At 36.9% G+C, this 25,145-nt stretch overlaps 1 protein-coding gene across 42 annotated transcripts in view; it reads left to right on the top strand.

The window, feature by feature from the left end:
- Positions 1–25,145, top strand: part of ANKRD26 (ankyrin repeat domain containing 26) — a 134,785-nt gene that overhangs the window by 30,100 nt on the left and 79,540 nt on the right. For 16 of the 42 annotated variants that reach the window (XM_063780515.1, XM_063780516.1, XM_054660854.2 and 13 more), the window contains 10 exons: positions 2,355–2,484; positions 3,096–3,157; positions 5,557–5,650; positions 8,393–8,491; positions 9,095–9,123; positions 9,218–9,290; positions 16,219–16,289; positions 17,458–18,543; positions 20,645–20,826; positions 23,083–23,253. In XM_063780515.1, the coding sequence (XP_063636585.1) occupies positions 2,355–2,484; positions 3,096–3,157; positions 5,557–5,650; positions 8,393–8,491; positions 9,095–9,123; positions 9,218–9,290; positions 16,219–16,289; positions 17,458–18,543; positions 20,645–20,826; positions 23,083–23,253 (1,997 nt within the window). The remainder of the gene's footprint in view (positions 1–2,354; positions 2,485–3,095; positions 3,158–5,556; positions 5,651–8,392; positions 8,492–9,094; positions 9,124–9,217; positions 9,291–16,218; positions 16,290–17,457; positions 18,544–20,644; positions 20,827–23,082; positions 23,254–25,145) is intronic. The other 26 variants (XM_063780521.1, XM_063780523.1, XM_063780530.1 and 23 more) reach the window with 10 other exon arrangements.

The following is a 25,145-nucleotide window of genomic DNA, read 5'->3' as shown; positions in this document are numbered from 1 at the left end:
TCATCTACTTCTACTCTAAACGTATTTATCCAAATCTGTCTTCTAAATGCCCTGGGTAGGCGGGGTCCAGTGGCTCATGCCTGTAATTCCAGCACTTGGGAAGGCGAAGGCTGGTGGATCACTTGAGCTCAGGGGTTGGTGACCAGCCTGGGCAACGCAGTGAAACCTTGTCTCTGAAAAAAAAACCCACCAAAAACCTAAGTTCCCTGGGTGCCTCAAATTTTATATTAGTATGTCCCAAACTGTGGACATTGTTCCTGACCCTTTCCTGATTCTTTGTAATTTACTCTGTCCTCTGGTTTCCCCATCCTAGTAAATAACACCTAGGAAGTAGCACTGAAACATTGAAGCAGGAGAAATCTTGCACTCCAGTTTTCCCTCAAATTACGAATCCAGTCACTCACCAAGTTTTTTATTTTCTACCTGCTTATCATTTCTCATATCTTTTTTTTTTTTTTTTTTTTGAGACGACGTCTCACTCTGTTGCCCAGGTCAGAGCGCAATGGTGTCACCTCTGCTCACCGCAAGCTCTGCCTCCTGGATTTAAGCAATTCTCCTACATCAGCCTCCCGAGTAGCCAGGATTACAGGGCATGTGCCACCACACCCAGCTAATTTTTGTGTTTTTAGTAGAGACAGGGTTCCATCATATTGGCCAGGCTGGTCTCGAACTCCTGACATCATGATCCGCCCACTTCTTGGCCTCTCAAAGTGCTGGGATTACAGGTGTGAGCCACCGCGCTGCGCCCGACCTCGTTTCTCATATCTTATTATTGCAATTCACTTTTTTTTTTTTTAGGATGCCCAAAGAAAATGTGACAGTTCACTTTCTGACCTGTAATTTTGGAATAATCTTTTCTATTTTTGTCCTGACCACTCCCCCAACCCCCATGTTTATCTGTGTTTACATTGCTGCCAGGGTGACCTTTCTGAAATGTATTTGTGATGCTCTAACTCACCTGCTTACTGACTGGATCCCCAGTACATGAAAGGGAAAGTTCACATTCTAGCATAACACAGGTCCTTGGTGGTTTGGCCTGATTTTTCTGTTTTTTCTCCTCATCCTGTTCCCTCTGACTGTGTTCCAGTTTTACCACATTACTTTGGTACCCTCATTTGTCGTGTTGTTTCATGCCTCATCCTTTTGTTTATGGTGCCCTGTCTAGAAACCTTTTACATTCCCACTCTGCATGTATTACTCTGTTGTCACATTGCTAAAAAGAAATACCCCGGACTGGGTAATGTATAACAGAAAGAAGTTTAATTGACTCTCAGTTCCTCATGGCTGGGGAGGCCTCAGGAAACTTACAATCATGGTGGAAGGCAAAAGGGAAGCAGGCACCTTCTTCACAAGGCCATAGGAGAGTGAATTAATGCAGGAGGAACTACCAAACACTTGTAAAACCATCAGATCTCATGAGAACTCACTCACTATCATGAGAACAGCATGGGGGAAACCACCCCATGATCCAGTTATCTCTTCTGGTCTCTCGCTTGACACATGAGGATTACAATTCAAGATGAGATTTGGGTGGGGACACAGAGCCAAACCATATCACTGCACTGGGTCTACCTCATAGTATGGCCCTATCTTTGCATCATTTCCTGAGCTTCCCAGGTGGAACTGACTGTTCTCTTTTGTGCCCTTACTGTCCTTTATTCACTTCGGTTGTAGAACTAGTGAATTATTCTTTTCTGTTCTTACTTGTTTTTATTTATCTCTACCCGCACTTGATGAATATAGGACAGAATCTGTCTTCTGTTTATATTTTTAGTTTTTCCCAGGATAGTGCCTATGATGTGATAGACACATAAGTGCTTATTGTCTTACTGACTGGTATAGTTTGGATGTGTGTCCTGCCCCAAATCTCATATTGAAATGTAATCCCCAGTGTTGGAGGTGGGACCTGGTGGGAGTTGATTGGATCACGGGCAGATTTCTAGTGAATGGTTTAGCACTATCCCCATTGGTCCTGTCCTTGAGATAGCAAGTGAGTTCTCGTGGGATCTGCTTCTTTAAAAGTGTGCAGCACCTCCCCACCTTGCTCTCTTGCCCTGGCTCTGCCATGTGAGACACCTGCCCCCTCTTTGCCTTCTGCTGTGATTATAAGCTTCCCGAGGCCTCCCCAGAAGCAGAAGCTGCTATGCCTCCTATACAGCCTGCAGAACCACGAGCCAGTGAAACCTCTTTTCTTCATAAATTACCCTGTCAGGTGTTTCTTTTAAAAAAAAAACTATGCCCCCATCTTGGATGACCAGGTATTTCTTTATGGTAGTGCAAGTACGGACTAATACAGTGATTGAATGGGTAAGTGAATAAATACAGTGTTGTCTGAATTTTTTTTTTTTTAATAGGAAGAACCAACAAAGCCAGGCATTGGAAAAAAAGAAAATGGTATTGATATTATTGAAAGTGCTCCACTAGAGCAAACAAATAATGACAATTTGACTTATGTTGATGAAGTGCACAAAAATAATAGAAGTGGTAAGTTAGTGGATATCTCTGAATATTTTTCTATCCTTAAGTTCTATTCTGGGGTCCAGATGTGGCTCACACCTGTTATCCCAGCACTTTGGGAGGCTGAGGCGGGTGGATCACCTGAGGTCAGGAGTTCGAGACCAGCCTAGCCAACATGATGAAACCCCATCTCTACTAAAAATACAAACATTAGCTGGGTGTGGTGGTGCGTGCCTATAATCCCAGGTACTCGGGAGGCTGAGGCAAAGAATTGCTTGAACCTGGGAGACAGAAGTTGCAGTGGGCTGAGATTGCACCACTGCACTCCAGCCTGGGCGTCAGAGCAAGACTCTGTCTCAAAAAAAAAAAAAAAAATTCTATTCTAAGACAACCAATTAACATATGCAGACCCAAATATTATATTCATTTAAAAAATATTTTTCTTTTGCTGTCTTTCTTCATATTATCAATTTTTTCCTGAGATTGCATCAACCTTGTGAAATTCTTTTTTTGCTATTATTTTTATTTTATTGAAATATTCATGAATGGAGATAGACTTGTATATTTATTTAATTATGTATTTAAAATTTACAATAGTAAATGTTCTCATGAATATATCTGTGTATCACATTTGATAGATATGATGTCCGCATTAGGATTAGGACAAGAGGAAGATATAGAATCACCTTGGGATTCTGAGGTACTTTCTATGGTTGTTACTATTATTTTAAAATATAAGCATTGAGTGATGTTAAAACATAAAGAGATGCTTTGACTTGACTTTTTTACCTCTGCATACATCCATAAGGAACTACTTTCTTATATTTTTCAGTTCATAATTAGTAAAGTATGTGCTAAATATATTACTGCTGCATAGTATAATTCTGCTAATTTGCAAGATTCATTTAAGAATCCAGTGAAAGATAGTGCAAAAAAAAAAAGAAAAGAAAAGGCTTAGAAGTCACATGGAATCAGTATGGGTTCTGAAGTTAAGTTTATCTAAAAACTAAAGAATTATTTCAGGTCGGCCAGGCAAGGTGGCTCATGCCTGTAATCCCAGCACTTTGGGAGGCCGAGGCTGGCGGATCATGAGGTCAGGATATGGAGACCATCCTGGCCAACATGGTGAAATCCCATCTCTACAAAAATACAAAAAATTAGTTGGGTGTGGTGGCGTGTGCCTGTAGTCACTACTCGGGAGGCTGAGGCAGGGGAATCGCTTGAACCCGGGAGGCAGAGGTTGTAGTGAGCTGAGATCGCACTGCTGCACTCCATCCTGGCAACAGAGCAAGACTGCATCTCAAAAAAAAAGAAAGAAAGAAAGAAAGAATTATTTCAGGTTAGCCTATGGCCAAGTGTATGATTCTGTGTTATGTATGGATGAGTAAAAATCCTAATGAGATTCAGAGAGAAACAGTTTGGAATGTAGTTTTTTTTGTTTTTTTTTTTGTTTTTTGACAACTTAGAACTTGAAAAGATAATGCCTGGTACTTTAAAGTATTAATATATATTTGTATAGATCTGCAGGGAACATTTCAGGAGAAAGAAGAATATGGAAAATAATAACAATTTGGTTGAGTGGTAGTGTAATAAGTAGAAATGATTTTCAAAATCATTTCCAGTGACAATAAATATTCAGGGTACTTTTTGTAAACGTGAAGGCAGTAGTGTCAAGAAAAGAAAGGGAAAGTTGGAACAGGAATGTGGATTTCTAATTTGGGGTATAAGTTTCAGTAGACAGTTACTGGAGATATCCTATAGGAATATAGTGAGTTGACACTTGAGACCTTCCCAATGAGATTTTAAATGTTTGAGCTTGAATAAATTTCTGTTTATTGAGTACCAACCATGTGCTTGGCTGTTAGACACTGCATATACAAGGTGGGGGCTTATGCTCTAGTAGTAGGAACTGAAAAACAAGTAAACCACAAACACTTATAAGTCACTATAAGTGCTTCATATGAAGAAAACAAAGTATTAGGTTAGAGAAAATTGAGGGAGTTTGTAGTTAGGATGGGGATCAGAATGGGAGTGAAATTCTGTAGTCAGAGAAGATCTTTCTGAGTGTGACCTTAGATTGCCAACTAAAGGAAGAGAAGGAGCAGCCATCTGAAAGGCTAGAAGGAGGGCATTCTGGGGAGAGGGCACAATCTTCAAATCTGTTCATCATTTTGCTCTTAACATCTTAGAATGACCAAGAAGCAGGAAGCGGGGTAACCATCATCACCATCATTTTTATTATTATAGTGCATAGAAAAGAAAATGTGCAAATAAGTGCCTGGCACATTTCACATGCTTAATACATAAATGTTCTTATTCTTCTATTTTTATGAAGGCTTGCTATACTTCTTTGGAATTATTTCTTAATTGGGAGAGTTTGTATTCTGTATCTTGTATGTCCTTGCTTTTCTTTAGACATAACATAAAGCAAAATTTTTCTTACTGCTTTCTCATTTTACTCAACCATTTTCCTATCAGTAAAAGTTGTATCAAAAAGTATTTAGATTTTTCTAAGCCATTGTTTACTTAAATGAAGCAGCTTCTGCAGTGTTCTATTTATACTTAACAGGGCATACTCCAGAGTTTCTTATCATGCCACATATCTTAACACTAAATATTTCTATAATTAGAAATATTTTAAATGTTTAATGCTGTACTATAGCAAGTGTATTCTATTTTTTAAAATACACTTTTTTTCCCTCTTAATCAGGCAGCTCCCAAACCGGAATAGTTTCAGAGAAGCTCCCCTCTTATTTTTGGTGGGGAATACAAAGTAGAGTTAGGTCTTTTGATATTAGTTCCTTGTTGAACTGTGCACGTAAGTTAATATTTTGTCTGTTAATATGTGTCCTTGGGACTTCCATGTTTGGTTTGCAGAGTCAATAGCCATCTGAAGGTGAAAAGATAAGCTTAATCTAGTGAGCATATATGAGGTTCTTTATTGAAATGTTTTGGTTTTCAATACATGCTTATCTTATTTTTAAGCCTAATTGCTTTTAAAATAGGAAATTCATATTATATTTGAAAGTGATTAGAAAATCTTTAGCAATTCATTCTTTTTGTAAAATTGAAACTCATTATTGATATTAATTTTAACAGAGTATCTCTGAGAATTTTCCACAGAAGTATGTTGATCCTTTAGCTGGGGCTGCAGACGGAAAAGAAAAAAATATAGGAAATGAACAAGCAGAAGGTAAGAGCTATATTTTATTTTAAAAAAGCCATTGGACGGTGTTTATTTAAAAACATGACTGTTGATATATTCTAATAGCCGAAGAAAATCACCTATTAAATGCATAGTAAGAATAAAGAGAGGTAAAATTGTGATAAGTTGTATATCTTAGGTGTCAGCAACAGATTAAATTGCTAGTGCCACTAAGGAAACTGAATTATTAGATCCATTTCAAAATATATTAAGACCTGAGGGAGCCAGGAAATAAGGAAGAGGAGAGGAGTAAAAGAGGACATGAGAATGAGGAAGGCAGAGAGTACAGGGAGTGAATGAAGGACAAAGAAGCAAGTGTATGCAATGGAGAGTGGTAAAATAAAATAATTCTAGGGCCAGGCGCGTGGCTCACACCTGTAATCCCAGCACTTTGGGAGGCTGAGGCGGGCAGATCACTTGAGGTCAGGAGTTCGAGACTAGCCTGGCCAACATGGTGAAACCCTATCTCTACTAAAAATACAAAAATTAGCTGGGTATGGTGGCACACACCTGTAATTCCAGCTACTTGGGAGGCTGAGGCAAGAGATTTGTTTGAACCTGGGAGGTGGAGGTGGCAGTGAGCTGAGATCACGTCACTGCACTCCATCCTGGGCAACAGAGCAAGACTTCATCTCAAAAAAATAAAAATTAAAAGATAAAATAAAATAATTCGTTAGAAAATGGAAAAGCAGGGTATTAGAAAGGTAGGAAGAGTTTAAAATGAGCTTCCAGTACCAAAACTTGTCAGAGAAATAGAGCAAAATTTACCCACTCTTCCCATCCACTTCAGTGTTGGGAAGGCAAGGATGGAGGTACTGGACCATCTATGGCACATTTCATCTGCTGTAGATGAATACAGGCATATGTGGTCAGCCATACATATCTATAATTTAATGTCATAGAAAATGTTACATCAGGCTGGGCACGGTGGCTCACGCCTGTAATCCCAGCACTTTGGAAGGTAGATCACCTGAGGTCAGGAGTTCGAGATCAGCCTGGCCAACATGGTGAAACCCCGTCTCTACTAAAAATACAAACATTAGCCAGGCATGGTGGCATATGCCTGTAGTCCTAGCTACTTGGGAGGCTCAGGTATGAGAATCACTTGAACCCAGGAGACGGAAGTTGCAGTGAGCCGAGATTGTGCCACTCTCCAGCCTGGGCAACAGAGCAAGATTCTGTCTCAAAAAAAAAAAAAAAAAGAAAGAAAGAAAATATTACTTCATAGGATAGTATCTCAAAGGCCAAAAGAAAAGAATTGGAAAGAAGAGAGTAGGGTTGGTTATGGAGAGATCAAGGAAGCCATACTATGATAAAAAGCCCACTAGCAACTTTATGACTTGCAATACAATTTCAGTTTGGGGGACATAGCAGGGAGGAACTTGACACCAGATTCCAAGAGGGTAATCTAACATAAAAGAATGTGGAAGCAAACTAAGTATGGACCAGAGCTTCTTAAAATTTAATAAATCAGCTGAGGATCTTGTTTAAAATGTACATTTTGATTGAGCAGGCCTGGGGTTCTGCATTTCTAGTAAGTTCTCACATAATGCTGATGCTTCTGGTCCTTGGACCACACTCTGAGTAACAAGGGTATAGACTTCCTTTTTGAGAAATCTGAAAGAAGAGTCGTTGGACAATAATTCAAGACATGACAGGATCAGAATAAAGCATTATTTTTCTTTTATTTCTGAGCATGTTTCTCCCAGAGGAGAAGAAACAAAGAGATGGAGAAATAGAAATTGTAGATATAAGATAACTATTGTTAAATGAAGAGGAAAGAAGTGCTGAGAATGTTCCATAAAAAGAATATAGAATGGGAAGAATCAAGACCACAGATCTGGAGATTACTTTTGCAAAAGAAGAGAGATCGTGAGTGGGGAAAGAGAGGAAAGAAAGAAGTTAGCTAAGTCATCTTGGAGTTAACGATGAGGAAACTTGAGAGAACTCATTTCAGATGGATTCATTGCATTTACACTCAAACAGACGATTAGATCATTTCTGCTCCAGAGATTATTGCAAGCAGGAGGGCATGCTAGAATTGGGGTAAACTACAGTGATTCATATCTCCTTTCTATAACTATCAGACATCAAAGATGTATGTTGCTTTGGACTGATCTTGGTGGTTCGCCTGTCACTCAGCACTTTGGGAGGCCAAGGTGGGTGGGTTGCTGGAGCCCAGGAGTTTGAGACCAGCCTGGGCAACATGGCAAGACTGCATCTCTACAAAAACATACAAAAATTAGGCATGGTGGTGCATGGGCCTGTAGTTCGGCTATTCAGGAGGCTAAGGCAGGAGGATTGCTTGAGCCTGGGAGGTTGAGGCTGCAGGGAGCAATGAGCCGTGATTTTGCCACTGCACTACAGTCCGGGTGACAGAGTGAGACTCTGTATCAAAAAAAAAAAAAAAAAATACATGTTGCATTGATATTAATCAAATGAATTTAATTTGAATATAGAAGCATTGGCTTTTTTCTTAAAGTTGCTTTTTGATAACGATAGCTGTTTCATAAAATCCTTTAGAGGCTAACATTTTAGAAATGAAAAAATTACAGTTAATAATTCCTTGAATACTAAAATTGTTATTTTAAATAAACACTGCATTGATTTTAAAAAACTGCACTAATTTTGAAATATAAAATGTTATTAATATCTAATTCTGTGGCAATTAAATTTTTTCCTTTTGATAAATATTTCAATATTGAAAGCTTATTATATATTATTTCTTAGATGTGTTTTATATACCTTCTTTCATGAGTGGATCAAGAAACTTTAAGATGGCTAAACTAGAGGATACAAGAAATGTAGGCATGCCAGTAGCCCACATGGGTATGGAAAAAAAATGAGTATTTTTGTTAACTGTTATTCTACAAGTGTATATCCAAGCTGATCAATTCAGAACACTTTCTCTGATGAGAAATAAGTTATATATCCAAGTAAAGTGGCATCATAACTGTGTGCTTCCTAAATTATAGGACAAGTTGAAGAACATGATAAATACTTGTAGTATAATGGTATAAATGATTCTGATGTGTTGCATTAAAGATATGCTGTCGCATTTTACCATCAGCCTTGACATTTCTCCTGTCAGGGTCATGATTTGCTCCTCTAATTAAAGATTACTTTTCTCCACATCGACCAGCATGCTCACATTGGTATATGTGCACTTTTCTATTTTAGTTATAGTCACTTGGAACATAATCTTACATTCAAATCATAACTGCATGTTTTATTAAACCTATATTCCTGTTTTTTTCTCCAGTATACTTCTGTCATGTTGCTGTCCTAACCAAAATAAAAGACATCCCAACAATTAACATAATCATTTTCAAACCAAGCATGATGATTCAGGTCATACTAACACTGCATGAATTTATGATTGACTTTGTCATATTTATGTATAATTGATTATATGTCCCTTTTGGTTTTTAGAGTCTCCTGAGAGATATCTTCACTTGAAGGTAATAAGTTTTATATTTTTATCTTGAATTATTAAGTGCATATTGTATAAAGTATACATTATTTATTAATCATTTTGTTTCAAAACCCATTCAGCCTACCATTGAAATGAAAGATTCTGTTCCAAATAAAGCAGGAGGAATGAAGGATGTACAAACATCCAAAGCAGGTAAATGTTGCAATATATATTTAACCTTGGAAGGAAGTACGTTAAAATTTTTGAAATATTTGAAATGCTCACAGTTTTCTTATTCCTAATTCTTTTTTTCCCCAGATTTGATGGAAGGATTTTAAAAAATTTTTTTTTAATTGAGACCAAGTCTTGCTCTGTCACCCAGACTAGAATGCAGTGGCGTGATCTCGGCTCACTGCAACCTCCGCCTGCCAGGTTCAAGTGATTCTCTTGCCTCAGCCACCTGAAAAATAGCTGGGATTACAGGTGTGCGTCACCACGCCTGGCAAATTTTTGTATTTTTAGTAGAGATGGGGTTTCACCATGTTGGCCAGACTGGTCTCAAACTCCTGACCTCGGGTGATCCGCCCGCCTTGGCCTCCCAAAGTTCTGGGATTACAGGCATGAGCCACCGTGCCCGGCTTTTTGTTTTTTGTTTTTTGTTTTGATACAGAGTCTCACTCTGTCACCCAGGCTAGAGTGCAGTGGCATGATCTCGGCTCACTGCAGCCTCCACCTCCTGGGTTCCAGCAATTCTCTTGCCTCAAACTCCCTGGGCACACACCACCATGCCCAGCTAATTTTTGTATTTTTTTAGAGACGGGGTTTCACCATGTTGGCCAGGCTGGTCTCGAACTCCTGATCTCAGGTGATCCGCCCGCCTTAGCCTCCCAAAGTGCTAGAATTACAGGCATGAGCCACCATGCCCGGACAGTAATTATTTTTAATTACTATTTGGTAGACATAGTCTTTTAAAACAACAATTCTGAAGCTTTTTGGCTTTAGAGTCCTTTTATGCTATTAAAAATTATTGCATAGAGGTAACCAACATGCTGAATTAGCTATCATTCCCATTCCCATGTTCTTTTAAAATATTTTCCTGTGTATGTATACGTCTATGAATAATACATAGAATTTGTTTTCATGTCGTAGAATTTTATATAAATGGTTGTACATTGTACATATCATTCTTCAACTTTCTTTTGTTTGCCTAGCATTATATTTTTCAGATCTACCCGTTTCGACACAAGTAGCTCTGGTTTAAGTTCTTTATAGTATTCCATTTTATTACTGTACATTTAATTAAACTCTCTTCATTCGGATAAACAATAATAAACATAAAAATCAGGCCAGACATGGTGGCTCACACCTGTTATCCCAGCACTTTGGGAGGCTGAAGCAGGTGGATCACGAGGTCAGGAGATCGAGACCATCCTGGCTAACACGGTGAAACCCCATCTTTACCAAAAATACAAAAAATTAGCCAGGCATGGTGGCAGGCTCCCGTAGTCCCAGCTACTCAGGAGGCTGAGGCAGGAGAATGGCATGAACCTGGGAGGCGGAGTTTGCAGTGAGCCAAGATTGCACCACTGCACTCCAGTGTGGGTGACAGAGCGAGACAACGTCTCAAAAAAAAAAAAAAAAAACATAAAAATCACTGTGGGCTGGGCGCGGTGCCTCACGCCTATAATCCTTGCACTTTGGGAGGCCGAGGTGGGTGGATCATGAGGTCAGGAGATCGAGACCATCCTGGCCAAGATGGTGAAACCCTGTCTCTACTAAAAAATACAAAAATTAGCTGGGCGTGGTGGCACATGCCTGTAACCCCAGCTACTCAGGAGGCTGAGGCAGGAGGCTGAGGCTTGAACCAGGGAGTTGGAGGTTGCAGTGAGCCGAGATGGCGCCACTGGACTCCAGCCTGGTGATAGAGTGAGACTGGTCTGAAAAAAAACCATGGTGGAGTTCATTTTTGAAATGAAAATCATGCTTACCAATGAGGAGAAAAGTGATCTTTAAGTGGTTTGTAGCTGTTGATATGTATTATATTAGAAATTAAAACTGAAAAATAGAAAATACATGCATATACAGCCATGCATTTGAATCGACTTTAGAGCTATGACACATGAGCCATTAGCTTATGATGTTACGATACATCCTAGCTTCGAAAAAGTCTACTGTACACTTCTCAGAAAATGAGAGTGAAAATGTCAAATATATTATGCATTATGCGACCTCTTGTACCCTTGAATGGATATTGGATTCTAGGGATTCTTAGATCAAAATTTAGAACCACAGTTTTAAACCGTATGTATGATTTGTAGGTGTCAAATGATAAATGGTCCCTTGATGATGAAATGGCCTTTAAAGTTTCACTTCTATGGTTTTTACTTTTTTCTTTTGCTTGTCTTAAAATGTTTAAATCCAACAATTTTGTTTATAAAGAAAAAAGGAAAATATTTTTGTTATATATTCATTTCTTGTTTCATGGCAGTGTGTACTCTCTGGATCAAGTGTGGACCTAGATTTATTTTCACGTGGGAACAATTAGGTCACTTAAGGCCATCATTGTTTCTTTCTTTTTTCTTTTCTTTTTTTTTTTTGAGATGGAGTCTCGCTCTGTCACCCGGCTGGAGTGCAGTGGCACGATCTCGGCTCACTGCAACCTCTGCCTCCCGGGTTCAAGCGATTCTCCTGCCTCAGCCTCCTGAGTAGCTAGGGCTACAGGCGCGCACCAACACGCCCAGCTAATTTTTGTATTTTTAGTAGAGACGGGGTTTCACCATGTTGGCCAGGATGATCTCGATCTCTTGACCTCGTGATCCACCCATCTTGGCCTCCCAAAGTGCTGGGATTACAGGTGTGAGCCACTGCGCCTGGCCAAGGCCATCATTTTGTCTATAAATTTCTGATGTTTACCCAAGGCTTAAAAAATAAATTCTGAACATAGTGGTGCGTTGAGGAAAGAGCATTTCATTGTAATAAGTTTTTATTTAAAGTTTATTTATTAAATGTTTTTGTCTTTAGAACACACACACAAACACACACACACAATACTGTCATCCGTATTTAAACCTCAAATGGTTAGACATAAAGTTTGTTCATAAAAAAATTCATATCCCTGAAGAATCTTAATTATTAATAAACAAATCTCTTATGGAAAACAAAATAGGTAACAGACATTGCTGAGCTAATCAAAGTAAATAAGTAATACTGAAAAATAAAAACAGAAAAAAATCCAAGAGATGACAATCAGTTAAACTTCTGTGAGCAAATGGCAAGTAAAGGACATGTAAAATACAATTCACCATGGAGGAGTAGTGTGTTTGTAGGATAGAGGTTGACATGGGACTTCTTCTATGAAGAAAGTTAGTCAAACCTATATTATTTACATTCTAATAAGTGAAAACTTTATTTTCAGAGTTTTCAGATTGGGACTCTACTAGTTTCACCCTCAGTAATAAGACTTGCCAAAGACCTGGGACTTTGAAAATCAATGATAAATATCTATCTGTATCACAGTCAGTGACCAAAAATCAGTCAGCATCCACAGAACTGGGACAAACAGCTAAAGGAAAGATTACTATTGGAGCTTAGTTTCTATTAGAGAATAATACTCTCCATGACCTGTGTGAATCACAGCTACCAGAAAACAAAAAGCAAAGAAGGTAACACAGAAGCACAGAGAATTCAGTCCTAGAGTACCTTTGCTTGGCTTCATAATATCATAGTTATGACTTTTATTTTTTATTTTATTTTTTGAGACAGAATTTTGCTCTTGTTGCCCAAGCTGGAGTGCAATGGCATGATCTCAGCTCACTACAACCTCTGCCTCCCGGGTTCAAGCGATTCTCCTTCCTCAGCCTCCCAAGTAGCTGGGATTACAGGCGCGCACCATCATGCCTGGCTAATTTTGTATTTTTAGTAGAGACAGGGTTTCACCATTTTGGTCAGGCTGGTCTTGAACTCCTGACCTCAGGTAATCCACCCACCTCAGTCCCCCAAATTGTGGGGATTACAGGCATGTAACCTTGCCCGGCCTAGTTATAACTTTAAAAAAAATTATTTTTGGCTGGGTCACACCTGTAATTCCAGCACTTTGGGAGGCCAAAGCGGGTGGATCATCTGAGATCAGGAGTTCAAGACCAGCCTGGCCCACATGGTGAAACCCCATCTCTACTGAAAATACGAAAATTAGCTGGGCATGGTGGCGGGCGCCTGTAATCCCAGCTGCTCAGGAGGCTGAGGCAGGAGAATCACTTGAACCTAGGAGGCGGAGGTTGCAGTGAGCCAAGATCACACCATTGCCTTCCAACCTGGGTGACAGAGCAAGACTCCGTCTCAAAAAAAGAAAAAAGAAAAAGAATCATTTTTAGCGAAAGTACTTTGTGTTTATTCTCCTTATGTAACCTACAACCGAACAAAATACCTTTTAGCAGGGCATTTGTAGTCTTCCTCTAACAAAAACAATCTATGAATCACAAAGAGAATTAGGAGGGACAGTAATTTTGTTTAGGCTAGTATAGAGCATAAACTTGAGAGTCAGTACCAGGGTTATATTTAGAGTTTTGGGACTGGATGGAAAACTAGGTAGAGATCTAAAGATTCCCTGCTCAAGCACAATGTGGTTTTTATGCTTTATTTTTACAGCTCTGAATTCACAAGTATTAGTTATAACTACGTGTAATGTAACAAAAAAGCACCATCCAAATCAAATATTATTTCTTATAATTTCTATGGCTTCAGATATTATAGAATGGACTGCCCCGTATTAGTGGGAATCATTGAGAATTTGCTCTATAGTGTATCCCCAGCTGTGTCCACATAGTCTATCACCTTGTTTTAATGAATAGTTGTTCACTAGGAATATTTGTTTTAAGGAGTGCTCTATCATTTAAAAAAGATATATGAAATTCAATTTTATTAATAATTCTTTTAGGACACCCAGTCTATTGATTAACTGCATCTAATGTGTTTTACTTTATGTACCAGTTTAACTCGGTGCCCTTAATCATATGATCTGGTCTACAGTAATAAATCATATAATTTTTTTATCCCAATAGTTTTGTTTTCTTTTTCCCCCTTACTTGTAGAATTAATGTTGTATTTTACAGAAGATGATCAGTTATCCCCTAGAGTAGTGACTGCAAGCTATAAATCCAAAGTTACTCACCTATACATATATATGCTTGTTTGCTCTCATTTCTTCATGAGCTTAGTAGATCCAAGAAGCAGGACTTTTAAAACAAAATACCTAAATGAAATCCCTTAACACAGGAAGACATGAAACAGAAAAAGTATGAAGTAAACAACTTAAACAGTGCCTGTAGATTGTTTCACTTCTCATTTAATACCTTTTATAAAGTAATGAATAGAGTCTAACTCTCCAGGGACCCAGATATATACATCTTTTCATTTAATAAAAATTCACTCTATGTTGGGTACTGATATTCTATATCCTAAATATTTTTGTAAACATTCCCTCAGTTTAGGTCTGCATTATCCTTGTTTTGCAATATTGTCTTCTAATTCATCTCCCTTTATTTATTCATATGCCCCTGAAATTCATCCTCCCCACAGTATTTAGGGTGATCTGTCTCCAATGCAAATAGGACCTTGAGTCCCTCTTGAAAGCATAAATGTTCAAACATCTTAAGATTACATTTAAGGCTTTCATCATCTGACTTCTGCCTAACTCTCCATCTTTAGCCCTTTCCCCTTTCTGCCCTTTTCTCTGGGATTGCTCAACTGCTGGTGATGCTCTCTTCTCGGGTGCTTGTATTTTAGACAAGTATATAACGCTATTTGAGGCTTCTTTCCCTCTCTTGTTGCTACCTTGCATGCTGTTACCCTTTCCTGCCCTTTACCCCTTTTAGTCTGGCTAACCTCACTTTTTAAGTCTCAACTCAGGCATGATCTCTAGAAAAGCCATGTTTGACACTTTTATTTACATTCTTTTTGTGTGAGTGTGATGGAGTCTCACTGGAGTGCAGCAGCACGATCTTGGCTCTCCGCAACCTCCGCCTCCCGGGTTCAAGTGATTTTCCTGACTCAGCCTCCCGAGTAGCTGGGATCACAGGCACCCACCACCACGCCCAGCTCATTTTTGTATTTTTAGTAGACAGGGCATTTCATCATGTTGGCCAGGCTGGTCTGGAACTCCTGGCCTCAAGTGATCCACCCACCTCGACCTCCCAAAGTGCTGGGATTACAGATGTGAGCCACTGTACCCGGTCTTATTTACATTCTTTAAACCTCAGTGTTTAGAACTTAGCAGGAACTCAGTAAATAATTATTGGGTAAAATAGATAAAGACTGTTTATACACAGATAACTTGAAAGATTGTCCCCTACCGTCTGGGAGCAAGGGCATAAACATATAAATAAATAATATACAGTTCAGATGGAAAAGATACAGTACAAAGATAAGGTACTAAGGCAGCCCCAAGGAAGGAGACACCTGTTTATCTGGGGGAAGATAGCTCTAATCGAGGAAGACTTCACATAGCTGTCTTAGTCTTAAAAGATGAAGAAAAATTTGTCAACATAGCAGAAAACATTTCAGATGTAAGGAGCGTGATGTACAATGATAAAGATGTGAAAAGTAGCAGTAATTTTGGAATTCATTAATAATGAACAACACTCTTTGTGCCTTGTTAAAAAGATACTGTTATAGAGAACATTATACAGTGTTACTTTATATATTCCTACTGTATCATAAAATTTTGTTTTGTTTCTGACAGTTTAGCTTATTTATGTTGGGTGAATGAATTTGTGAGTGAATATTTGAGATGTTTGTATGGGTTGAACCTAGTATTGTCTTGTGTTACTAGTTTCCCCAAGTGGTTTGTTGAAGTTTTGGATAATGGTTGAAATTTTAATTGATACCTCATTAAGTTGATACTTAGAAGTATTTCTTACTGAGAAGTAAATATTCCACTAAAGATTAGGCTTCATTGAAACTTTGTGATTGCGCCACTGCACTCCAGCTAGGGCGACAGGGTAAGGCCCTGTCTCATAAACAAATAGAAGAAAACCCTCTCGATTTATAAAATAAAATAAATATTATTTTCTATTTCTGTAAAGACTATACCTTTTACCTAACTGTTCTAAGTAGTTCGTTAAACTAAATATTTGGATTTTTTCAGCTGAACATGACTTAGAAGTAGCATCAGAAGAAGAGCAAGAAAGGGAAGGAAGTGAAAATAACCAGCCACAGGTATTATATATTTTTTTTAAATTTCTGGTTTAATATTGTTTTCTTTGCTTTAATGATGTAACATAGTCCAAATGAAATTACCTTTCAGACTAGCCTTTTAGAATCAATAGATCATCATTTAATATTTAGTATTAAAAACGTTTTGACTAGTTAAAATGTTCTTAGAATGTGTAGTAACCTATAGCTAATCTTTTGTTTTTATTTTTGTTATAGTTAATCTTTACCCTTGGAATTGAAGCCAGAAATTTCCTGAGTATTGTTTCCTCTTTCATTTTTATAACTTCCTTATATGATAAAGATGGTAACATCAAATATTGAATCGTATTATTAAGCAGTAGAAATTATGAACATTTTAATACTGATGGCCACTGAGTTGGATTCATCTTAAAGGAGTAATCATTCCCAGTGGTTCAGGATTTACATTCTTATATTGCTGGTCACTGATTCCAAGGTTAAAGATTTATTCTGCCTTGTGATCTCTTGATTTCAGTGTCTACATTCAGGGAAAGAATGAGGTCAGAAAATCAACGCAGTTATTAAGAGAATCATTCCTTTCAGAATGGGATCTTTCCATTGTTAGGATATAAACAATAACTTTCTGATTATTTCAGTCTAGGAAATCAGTAAATATTATAGAATTTTTAAATCCACTATTAATGAACCTTAGGATATATAAGAATTAGACTTAAGTCTTATATAGTCTATACAGATGCATAACACCATATTATGGTATGTAATTTCAATTAAAATGTAAGAGTTTCCTTTTCTTTCTGATTGGTGTTTATTTTGGCTCCTAATAATTTAAACTTTCCCTACTCTCCAGTTAGAAATCTTTACAAAAAGTACTTAAATGTACTGTAGGGGCTCAGTATTTGAGGTATGGTAAGGTAAAATCTTTTAAAATGAGGATGCCTTTATAATGCTACAAATCATCTGCTAATTTATTTTTGGTAGATTTAACACATAATGAATTAAGTTTAATCCAAAAGAACAGTGATAAACTTAACTTTGCTGGTTCATGTTTTTCTCCTATTTTAGGCTAAGGCAAATTAGTTTTTACTTCTTAGTTACAATCCAGTGATTTGGGAGTAACTAAACATAGACTAAGTTTAATAGTTGAATTTTAATTATTTCCTAATTTTTCTTTGTCCGTACTTGATTACTCAAGGATAAAGTTATTTTAAAAACATGCACCCTGACAGAAAAGACATCTGAAAAACAAAACAAGCAAATTAATCGTCCACTTTCATGTCTGCAAAAGATGTCTCAAGAACCAGAACTGAATAAGGAGTGTGATAGAGAGGATGTATCTGTATATTCAGGACTTCCTTGTGTGCAAAACGATGAAGAAATGTGGACCAAACAAGGCAAATCAGAGTGGAAAAATAACTTAAAACTCATCACAAATGAGTTAAAGCAGAGCTGTGGTGAAACTTGCGAAAAATACAAAATTACTGCTTCTCCTGGGGAAGAGCCACTACATGATAACTCTAAAGGAGGCACAAACTTAAAGGAAATACCTTCTTCTTTGACAAATAATATACTTGATTGCGATGAAAAAGATTCTCCTGTCTCTGTACTATTCCAGACATTGCCTGAACAAAAAGTACTCAGTCTCAAAAATGGCTTTTCATCTCCTTCATACTCTGGGTCCCCAGAATATGCTTGCCAGTCATCTTCTAAGCCTTATTTAAATGAAAATAAATTAGGCCATGAAAATGTTAACAGACCAGACACTGAACATGTTTTTAACACAGATGAGAATTTTTATAATGATACAGAAAATAAAAAAGTAAGGAACCCAGAAGTAGTTACAGGTGTAATGAAAGAAGAGTTTGATAAGACAAAAAATATGAACCGAAATACCACTAATTGGAAATTAGACATCAGACGTGTGCCTCAGTATAGTGATCCAAAAAGACCTTTTGATTTGATCTGCTCCAAAGAGATGAATCATATGATTCACATAAAAAGGCATAGTATTTCTGCTGGTACAGATGCTTACAAGAAAACAAAACCAATACAGAACTTGTTCCAGAAGCCATTATATGATCATTGCAGTGCTAATAACTATAAAAGCATGGAACCTGAATTAGAAAATGTGAGGTCTTCTCCACCACGTGGTGACAGAACATCAAAAGTATCTCTAAAAGAAGAATTACAGCAAGATATGCAAAGGTTTAAAAATGAGATAGGCATGTTAAAAGTAGAGTTCCAGGCTTTGGAGAAAGAAAAAGTCCAACTTCAAAAAGAGGTAGAGGTTTGCTTGCTGCTACTCTTTGTTTTTTTCTCTATCAATTATTTGATCCATTCTGATTTTCTGCTTATGAAGAGCTCATGTATAAAATGGTGTTACCTAAATATGTAATTGTGTTTAGAAATAGGTATTATTCTGCTATCTAAGTAACAAGAGTTAAGGAAAACATTCTCAAAATCTTTGATCCTTAATCAACCTAAGAAGTCTGTCAGTCTTCCAAGTGACATATGGACTGGGAAACTAATTTAGCCATATACCATGTGACCTTGTGAACCAGTATAAGCATAAAGGAAATTGCCTTATGAAAGGTAATAAGTGCTAGGGTTTTTTTCCCTATTTTCTTAAAGACGAATTTCTTTTATTTAAACAACAACATGGCAATACAGTGGGAAAGAAGCAGTGACTGAGAAGAGATATAAAAATGTATCTAGCCCTGAGTATTGTTAACAAATATTCCCAGCCAAAGGGATCTTTTTAATGTGCTTTCATGTGTGTAAGCTTATCTGTTTGACTCAAACTGTTGGAACTTATAATTCCATTCTGATCAATTTAAAGATTTTTGACAACAAATACATGTACTTTCACATATTTTTTAAAACACCAGTCAAATATTTCTGTTGAACCAGACCTTTACATTATGTTGTTTAATAAAGTATGATAAGTTTGGGCATGTATACCCTATCAGTAGCATAAATCCTCAGTCAGAAATTTAGTATTTAACTCCAAAGTAGAAAGCTGAGTTCTGTACATTGAGTTTTAAAGATAAACAATAATCTGCAGATATTCTTCTTTTTCTTTCTTTCTTTTTTTTTTTTTTTTTTTTTTTTTTTTTGAGACAGATTCTTACTCTATTGCCCAGGCTGCAGTACAATGGCATGATCTCGGCTCACTGCAACCTCCGCCTCCTGGGTTCAAGCAATTATCCTGCCACAGCCTCCTGAGTAGCTGGGATTACAGGCGCCCACCACCACACCCGGCTAATTTTTGTATTTTAGTAGAGACGGGGTTTCACCATGTTGGCCAGGCTGGTCTTAAATTCCTGACCTCATAATCCACCCACCTCGGCCTCCCAAAGTGCTGGGATTACAGGCGTGAGCCACTGCGCCCGGCCAATATTCTTCTTTAAAAGTAAAAGTAGACGAGGCTTCCCACACCCTGCTATGGCATTAAATTACTTTGCCAGTGTCACACTTAATTCATCTGATTAATTTGATGAATTTATCTGGTAATTTATCTGATTCAGCATTATGGAGTTATATCATCTCTTTTGGTGCCATAAAGTGCTAGATAATGCCACTTTAGGAGCTCTGGATGGATCATTTAATCTTTCTTGTTTTAATCTGGATGGATCATTTAATCAGTAGATAATGAGGTTAACTTAGATAATTAATACTTATACTATATATCCTCCAGCTATAAAATTTTATAGTTATTGAATGTGAAATTTGGGAAGCATCTCATTCTCCAGAATTCCACACCAGCAACTCAGCAGTTTCACTCTGTTCCTTATGTTGTGGCAAACTTTGGTTTCTGTATTTCAGTGAGCACCTTCACTTTGCTGATATCCCAGGATCCAAACGAAAAAAAGAATTATAAAGGACACTGGGGAAAAGAATATCTTAGTGCAGAAAGGGGAAAGATTCCTTTCTCTTCCTGGAGTGATGTCACATCCTCTAAATCTGGCTGCGTAGTGTAAAATCCAGGTGGTAAAGGCAGAAGAAGATGCATCTTGTGTCTTTGTCTTTTTATTTTACTGTTTCTGCCAGTAAAATGGGGTGAAAATTCATAGTAGATAGTGAAGATTGAATGGGAATAAAAGCACAAAATTAAGAAGAGCCTTTGAAATTTTGGAAAATTCAGTTTTACCCAAACAGAAATGAAGCAGACTTTACAAAAATTTCGTTGATAAAATTATAATAATAGCTGATAATTATATAACAATTATGTATACAATGATCCCATTAGAGTAAGCAGAAAATATTTTTATTGGCTAAAGTTACCATAGTTAAACTGAGTCAAATGATAAACTCAATGAAAACAAAGAAATTATTATTGAATAAAGTAATAGCAATTCCTTAGTATCAAACTTTCATTAAAGGTTGAAGAAGAAAGGAAAAAACACAGAAATAATGAAATGGAAGTATCAGCAAACATACATGATGGTGCTACTGATGATGCTGAAGATGATGATGATCATGATGATGGATTAATTCGAAAAAGAAAGAGTGGAGAAACTGATCGTCAGCAATTTCCCAGGAAGGAAAATAAAGAGTATGCTAGGTAAGCTGATAGCATATTTAACAGCAGATAATTGTTATTGTGCTATAAAAATTCTAATTTGGACTAATATTCATGATTTATAAATTTTATACTTTTACTATGCAAGGGATATGCAACCTTGCCTTGCAATTAGAAAAATGCAAATTAACGAACAATGAGATACCAGTTTTTTCAATCATATTGATATTTTATTTAAAAAATAATACCCAGTGATGGCAAATGTGAGAAAAAAGGCATTCTCATACATTGTTGGTAAATGAAATTGGTAAATCCTTTTTGAAGGATAATTTAGTATGTATCAAAATTTCAAATATTTCCTATCTTTAACCTAACAGCTTCACTTTGGGACTAGATTCTACAGGAAAATATGACTTACATAAAAATGCACACACACAAGTTAAGGACATTTATTATATATGATGTGTAATACACAGTAAGCCTATGTATAATGTATGTATAACATGTTAAATAATGTATGTATTTTAAGGATATTTATATAAACACATTACATATATATACATGTTGCTAAGGATATTTATTATAGTATCCCAAATGTTGGGCTCTCAAATTAATTTGAATTTTGCCAAGGGATTGCACAGAGGGATCTGTAGTCCATGTAAACATTTCAGTATATTGGGTATTTTTAGGGGCTCATGCTCAACTCTTAACATAGTGGGAAATTTCAGTCTCTGTAAATTATGTAGGTATATGATAGTGATATCCTTGTGCATGTTTTTAGACCATAAAAAAGTAGTTATGGCCGGGTGCGGTGGCTCATGCCTGTAATCTCAGCACTTTGGGAGGCCAAGGCAAGTGGATCACTTGAGGTCAGAGTTCCAGATGAGCCTGGAAAACATGGTGAAACCCCATCTGTACTAAAAATACAAAATTAGGCAGGCATGGTGGCAGGCGCCTGTAAACCCAGCTACTGGGGAGGCTGAGGCAGGAGAATCACTTGAACCCGGGAGGCGGAAGTTGCAGTGAGCCGAGATTGTGCCACTGCACTCCAAACTGGGTGACAGGGCGAGACTCCATCTCCAATAATAATAATAATAATAATAATTATTATTATTATTATTATTATTACAGTTTTTCTGGTGGTAAATCCAACTAGGCTAAAAGTCTATAAAAGTTACCAAATTCTTTTCTTTTCTTTCTTTGAGATGGAGTTTTGCTTTTGTTGCCTAGGCTGGAGTGCAGTGGTGTGATCTCAGCTCACTGCAACCTCTGTCTCCTGGGCTCAAGCAATTCTCCTGCCTCAACTTCCCGAGTAGCTGGGATTACAGGCCTGCGCCACCGCACCAGGCTAATTTTTTTGTATTTCTAGTAGAGATGGGGTTTCACCATCTTGGCCAGGCTGGTCTTGAACTCCTGACCTCATGATCCACCCGCCTCAGCCTCCCAAAGTGCTGGGATTACAGGTGTGAGCCTCCGTGACCAGCCCATTATTTTATTTGCAAACAAAATCATAACTAATCAGAATATTGCTATTTTGGAACTGCATATAATGACATATAGGTATTCTAAAAGGATTTTTCCCCTACCCAGGATATTTTCCTGATTTCTTCTTTCGTGTTATATGTGTATCATGCTATTTTTAAAACTTCATTTAAAATAAACTTCATTTAAATGAAACATTATGATGTTTAAAAACAAAACAAAAAATATAGCCCAAATCTAATTGCTACTTCCATGTCTAAAGACCATTGTTTATAGGCAATGAGCTCCAGCCTTTTACTGTCACATTCAGGTTTAGTGTAGCATTCACCTCTCTCTAGTTTCTTTCTCTTTTTCTTTCAAGTTCCTAGGAAACATCTAGATGCCGTGTGCCTAATCTGTGCTCACCTTCTATTCTCTAAGTAGAATGGTTTTCTCCCATTTTTTGTCTCATGAACTCCTCTATTTTGTCTCTTCTGTTTTAAAGCTGTCCTTGTGTTCAGATATATCTTTTCATATATCAACCTTACATATCACATTTTATCATAATGGTATGATAAAATTATGGTTTTTGAAGCGGGGAATATACATTTTCTCTTATGTTGTTGGTAATTCGTGTTTTTTGAATTAGTGAATGAATTGAGATGGAAATGTTGGAATTTTATAAAAAAATTATTTTTATTCTTTGTTAGAATTACTAGAAAACATTGGCTTTTTAATGGATTTTTTATTCTTTCTTTTCCTTAACTCTCTTTCTGCATGTTGTTTCTTTTTTTCTTTTTTCTTATATAACTGTCATTTCCCATGGATTTTTTAAAGTAGTGGTCCTGCCTTGCAAATGAAGGAAGTAAAGAGAACTGAAAAAGAAAAACGGACCTCAAAAGAATCTGTGAATTCACCAGTGTTTGGGAAGGCCAGTTTACTAACTGGTGGCCTGCTACAAGTGGATGATGACAGCAGTTTAAGTGAAACAGATGAGGATGAAGGAAGGTAAAATCTATGATTTCTTTATTTCTCTATGGAGGAAGGTTAGTAGTAATTTTTTTCTGAAAATAGAATGATGTAGTCTCCCAAAGCTAGAGAATATCGACTGTTTCCATGCTGCTGAAAGATTAAGATGAGGACAAGTGACTTTGACAAGCAGCCGTTTCAATAAATGGTCACCATGGAGCCCTGACTATAGTGGATGGGCACAGATGGCGTTTGAGAGAACTTGGACTGAGAGGCAATAGGTAAATGGGTGGTAACTGAAGAAGAATGTGGGATTCAAGGGAGCCTTCTTTCTTTTTTATTTTAAAATGCAAGCTTTTACAGTATATTTGCATGCTTTTGGGAGTGACCCAGTAGAGAAGGAAATGCTTATGAAATTTAGTTTTGTTTGCATGTCTAAGCCTCAGAAAGCTTGATCCATTATCTTTTAAAGATTTATAATAAACTAATTGTCCTTAGAACTTCTATTAATGTAGTTTTTTGCTAAGAGGTTGTTCATTTGGAATTCTTTCAAAAATGGAATATTCTAATATAATTGAATGTGTCAATGATGATCTTAAAGTTAAACTATCATATATGGATTTTAAAAAATTAATCTAATAATAAACATGCAAACATATAGGCCATACTGAATTGAATTTAAACATTTCTTGATAATTGAAGATATCAGAGTACTTTTGACAGTAGTATCATGAACAGCTGTGATTTTGTAAGACTAAAAGATCAGGTGTATTAACTTAATAGTTGTTTAGATTCTGGGGAGAAGGGGAGGATTTTGTTTATGTACAGTAGAAAATTAAACTATTGACAATCTATCACAGACTATTACTTTTAGATTATAAAGTTCTAAAATATTAAAAACCATGTTGCCTTATGCTAATAGTGTCATTGACATGTATGCTGAGTAAGGATTTTTTTTTTTTTTTTTAGTCAGAGTCTTGTTCTGTTGCCCAGACTGGAGTGCAGTGACGTGATCTCAGCTCACTGCAACCTCCGTCTCCTGGGTTCAAGCAATTCTCATGCCTCAGCCTCCCAAGTAGCTGGAACTACAGGTGCACACCACCATGCCCGGCTATTTTTTATATTTTTAGTAGAGACAGGGTTGCGCCATGTTGGCCAGGCTGGTCTTAAACTCCTGACCTCAAGTGATCTGCCCACCTTGGCCTCCCAAAATGCTGGGATTGCAGGTGTGAGCCAGCACGCCCAGCTTCAATAAGTATTTTTGAATGCATGAATAAAGAGTTGAGTAGATGAATGAATGAACATTGATGAATTTCTTTAGAAAAAATAAATGATGAGCTTATTGAAAGTAGGTTTCCAAATTGGCTAGATTTAAAGTCTTTTTATTTTAAAAATATTTGCAAGATTCAGAAATTATTTATAATTATAACCAGAAATAGAATGAAAATATAGATTCATCTGCTATCATATCACTTAAAAACACTTGAAAATAAATATTACTTTCACAGCACAGCAAAATATGTTTTGGAGCTAGAATTTTTGGGTTTGAATTTTGGGTCTGCTACTGACCAGCTATATGTGCTTGGGCAAGTTACTTGGTTTTCCTGTGCCTACTTTCTTCCTTTATAAAATACCTAATATGTTATCAACCTCACAGAATTATTGTTAGGATTAAAATGAGTTTAATATATGTACAGTGCTTAGGATAATGCATAGTACCTGCATTGTGAGTCCTGAAAAAAGCTAACTAATATCGTCATTCAAAAAGGGTTTCCATCATGTAAGGGTGTTAAGTAATATATTCCAAATAGGTTTTAGTGCCAGTAAAAGCTTGTTTTTATTGAAAAGGTCAACAGCAAAAAAAAAAACCTGGTATATTTCTTTCTATTGAATAATGCAAGTAACACTATGTTTTCGTTTTGCTTTGACTG

This window comes from Pan troglodytes, chromosome 8 (genome assembly GCF_028858775.2).
Source record: "Pan troglodytes isolate AG18354 chromosome 8, NHGRI_mPanTro3-v2.0_pri, whole genome shotgun sequence".
In the NCBI taxonomy this organism is placed as follows: domain Eukaryota; kingdom Metazoa; phylum Chordata; class Mammalia; order Primates; family Hominidae; genus Pan; species Pan troglodytes.
Note: the sequence above shows the minus strand (reverse complement) of the source record. Positions and strands in the feature narration are given on the sequence as shown.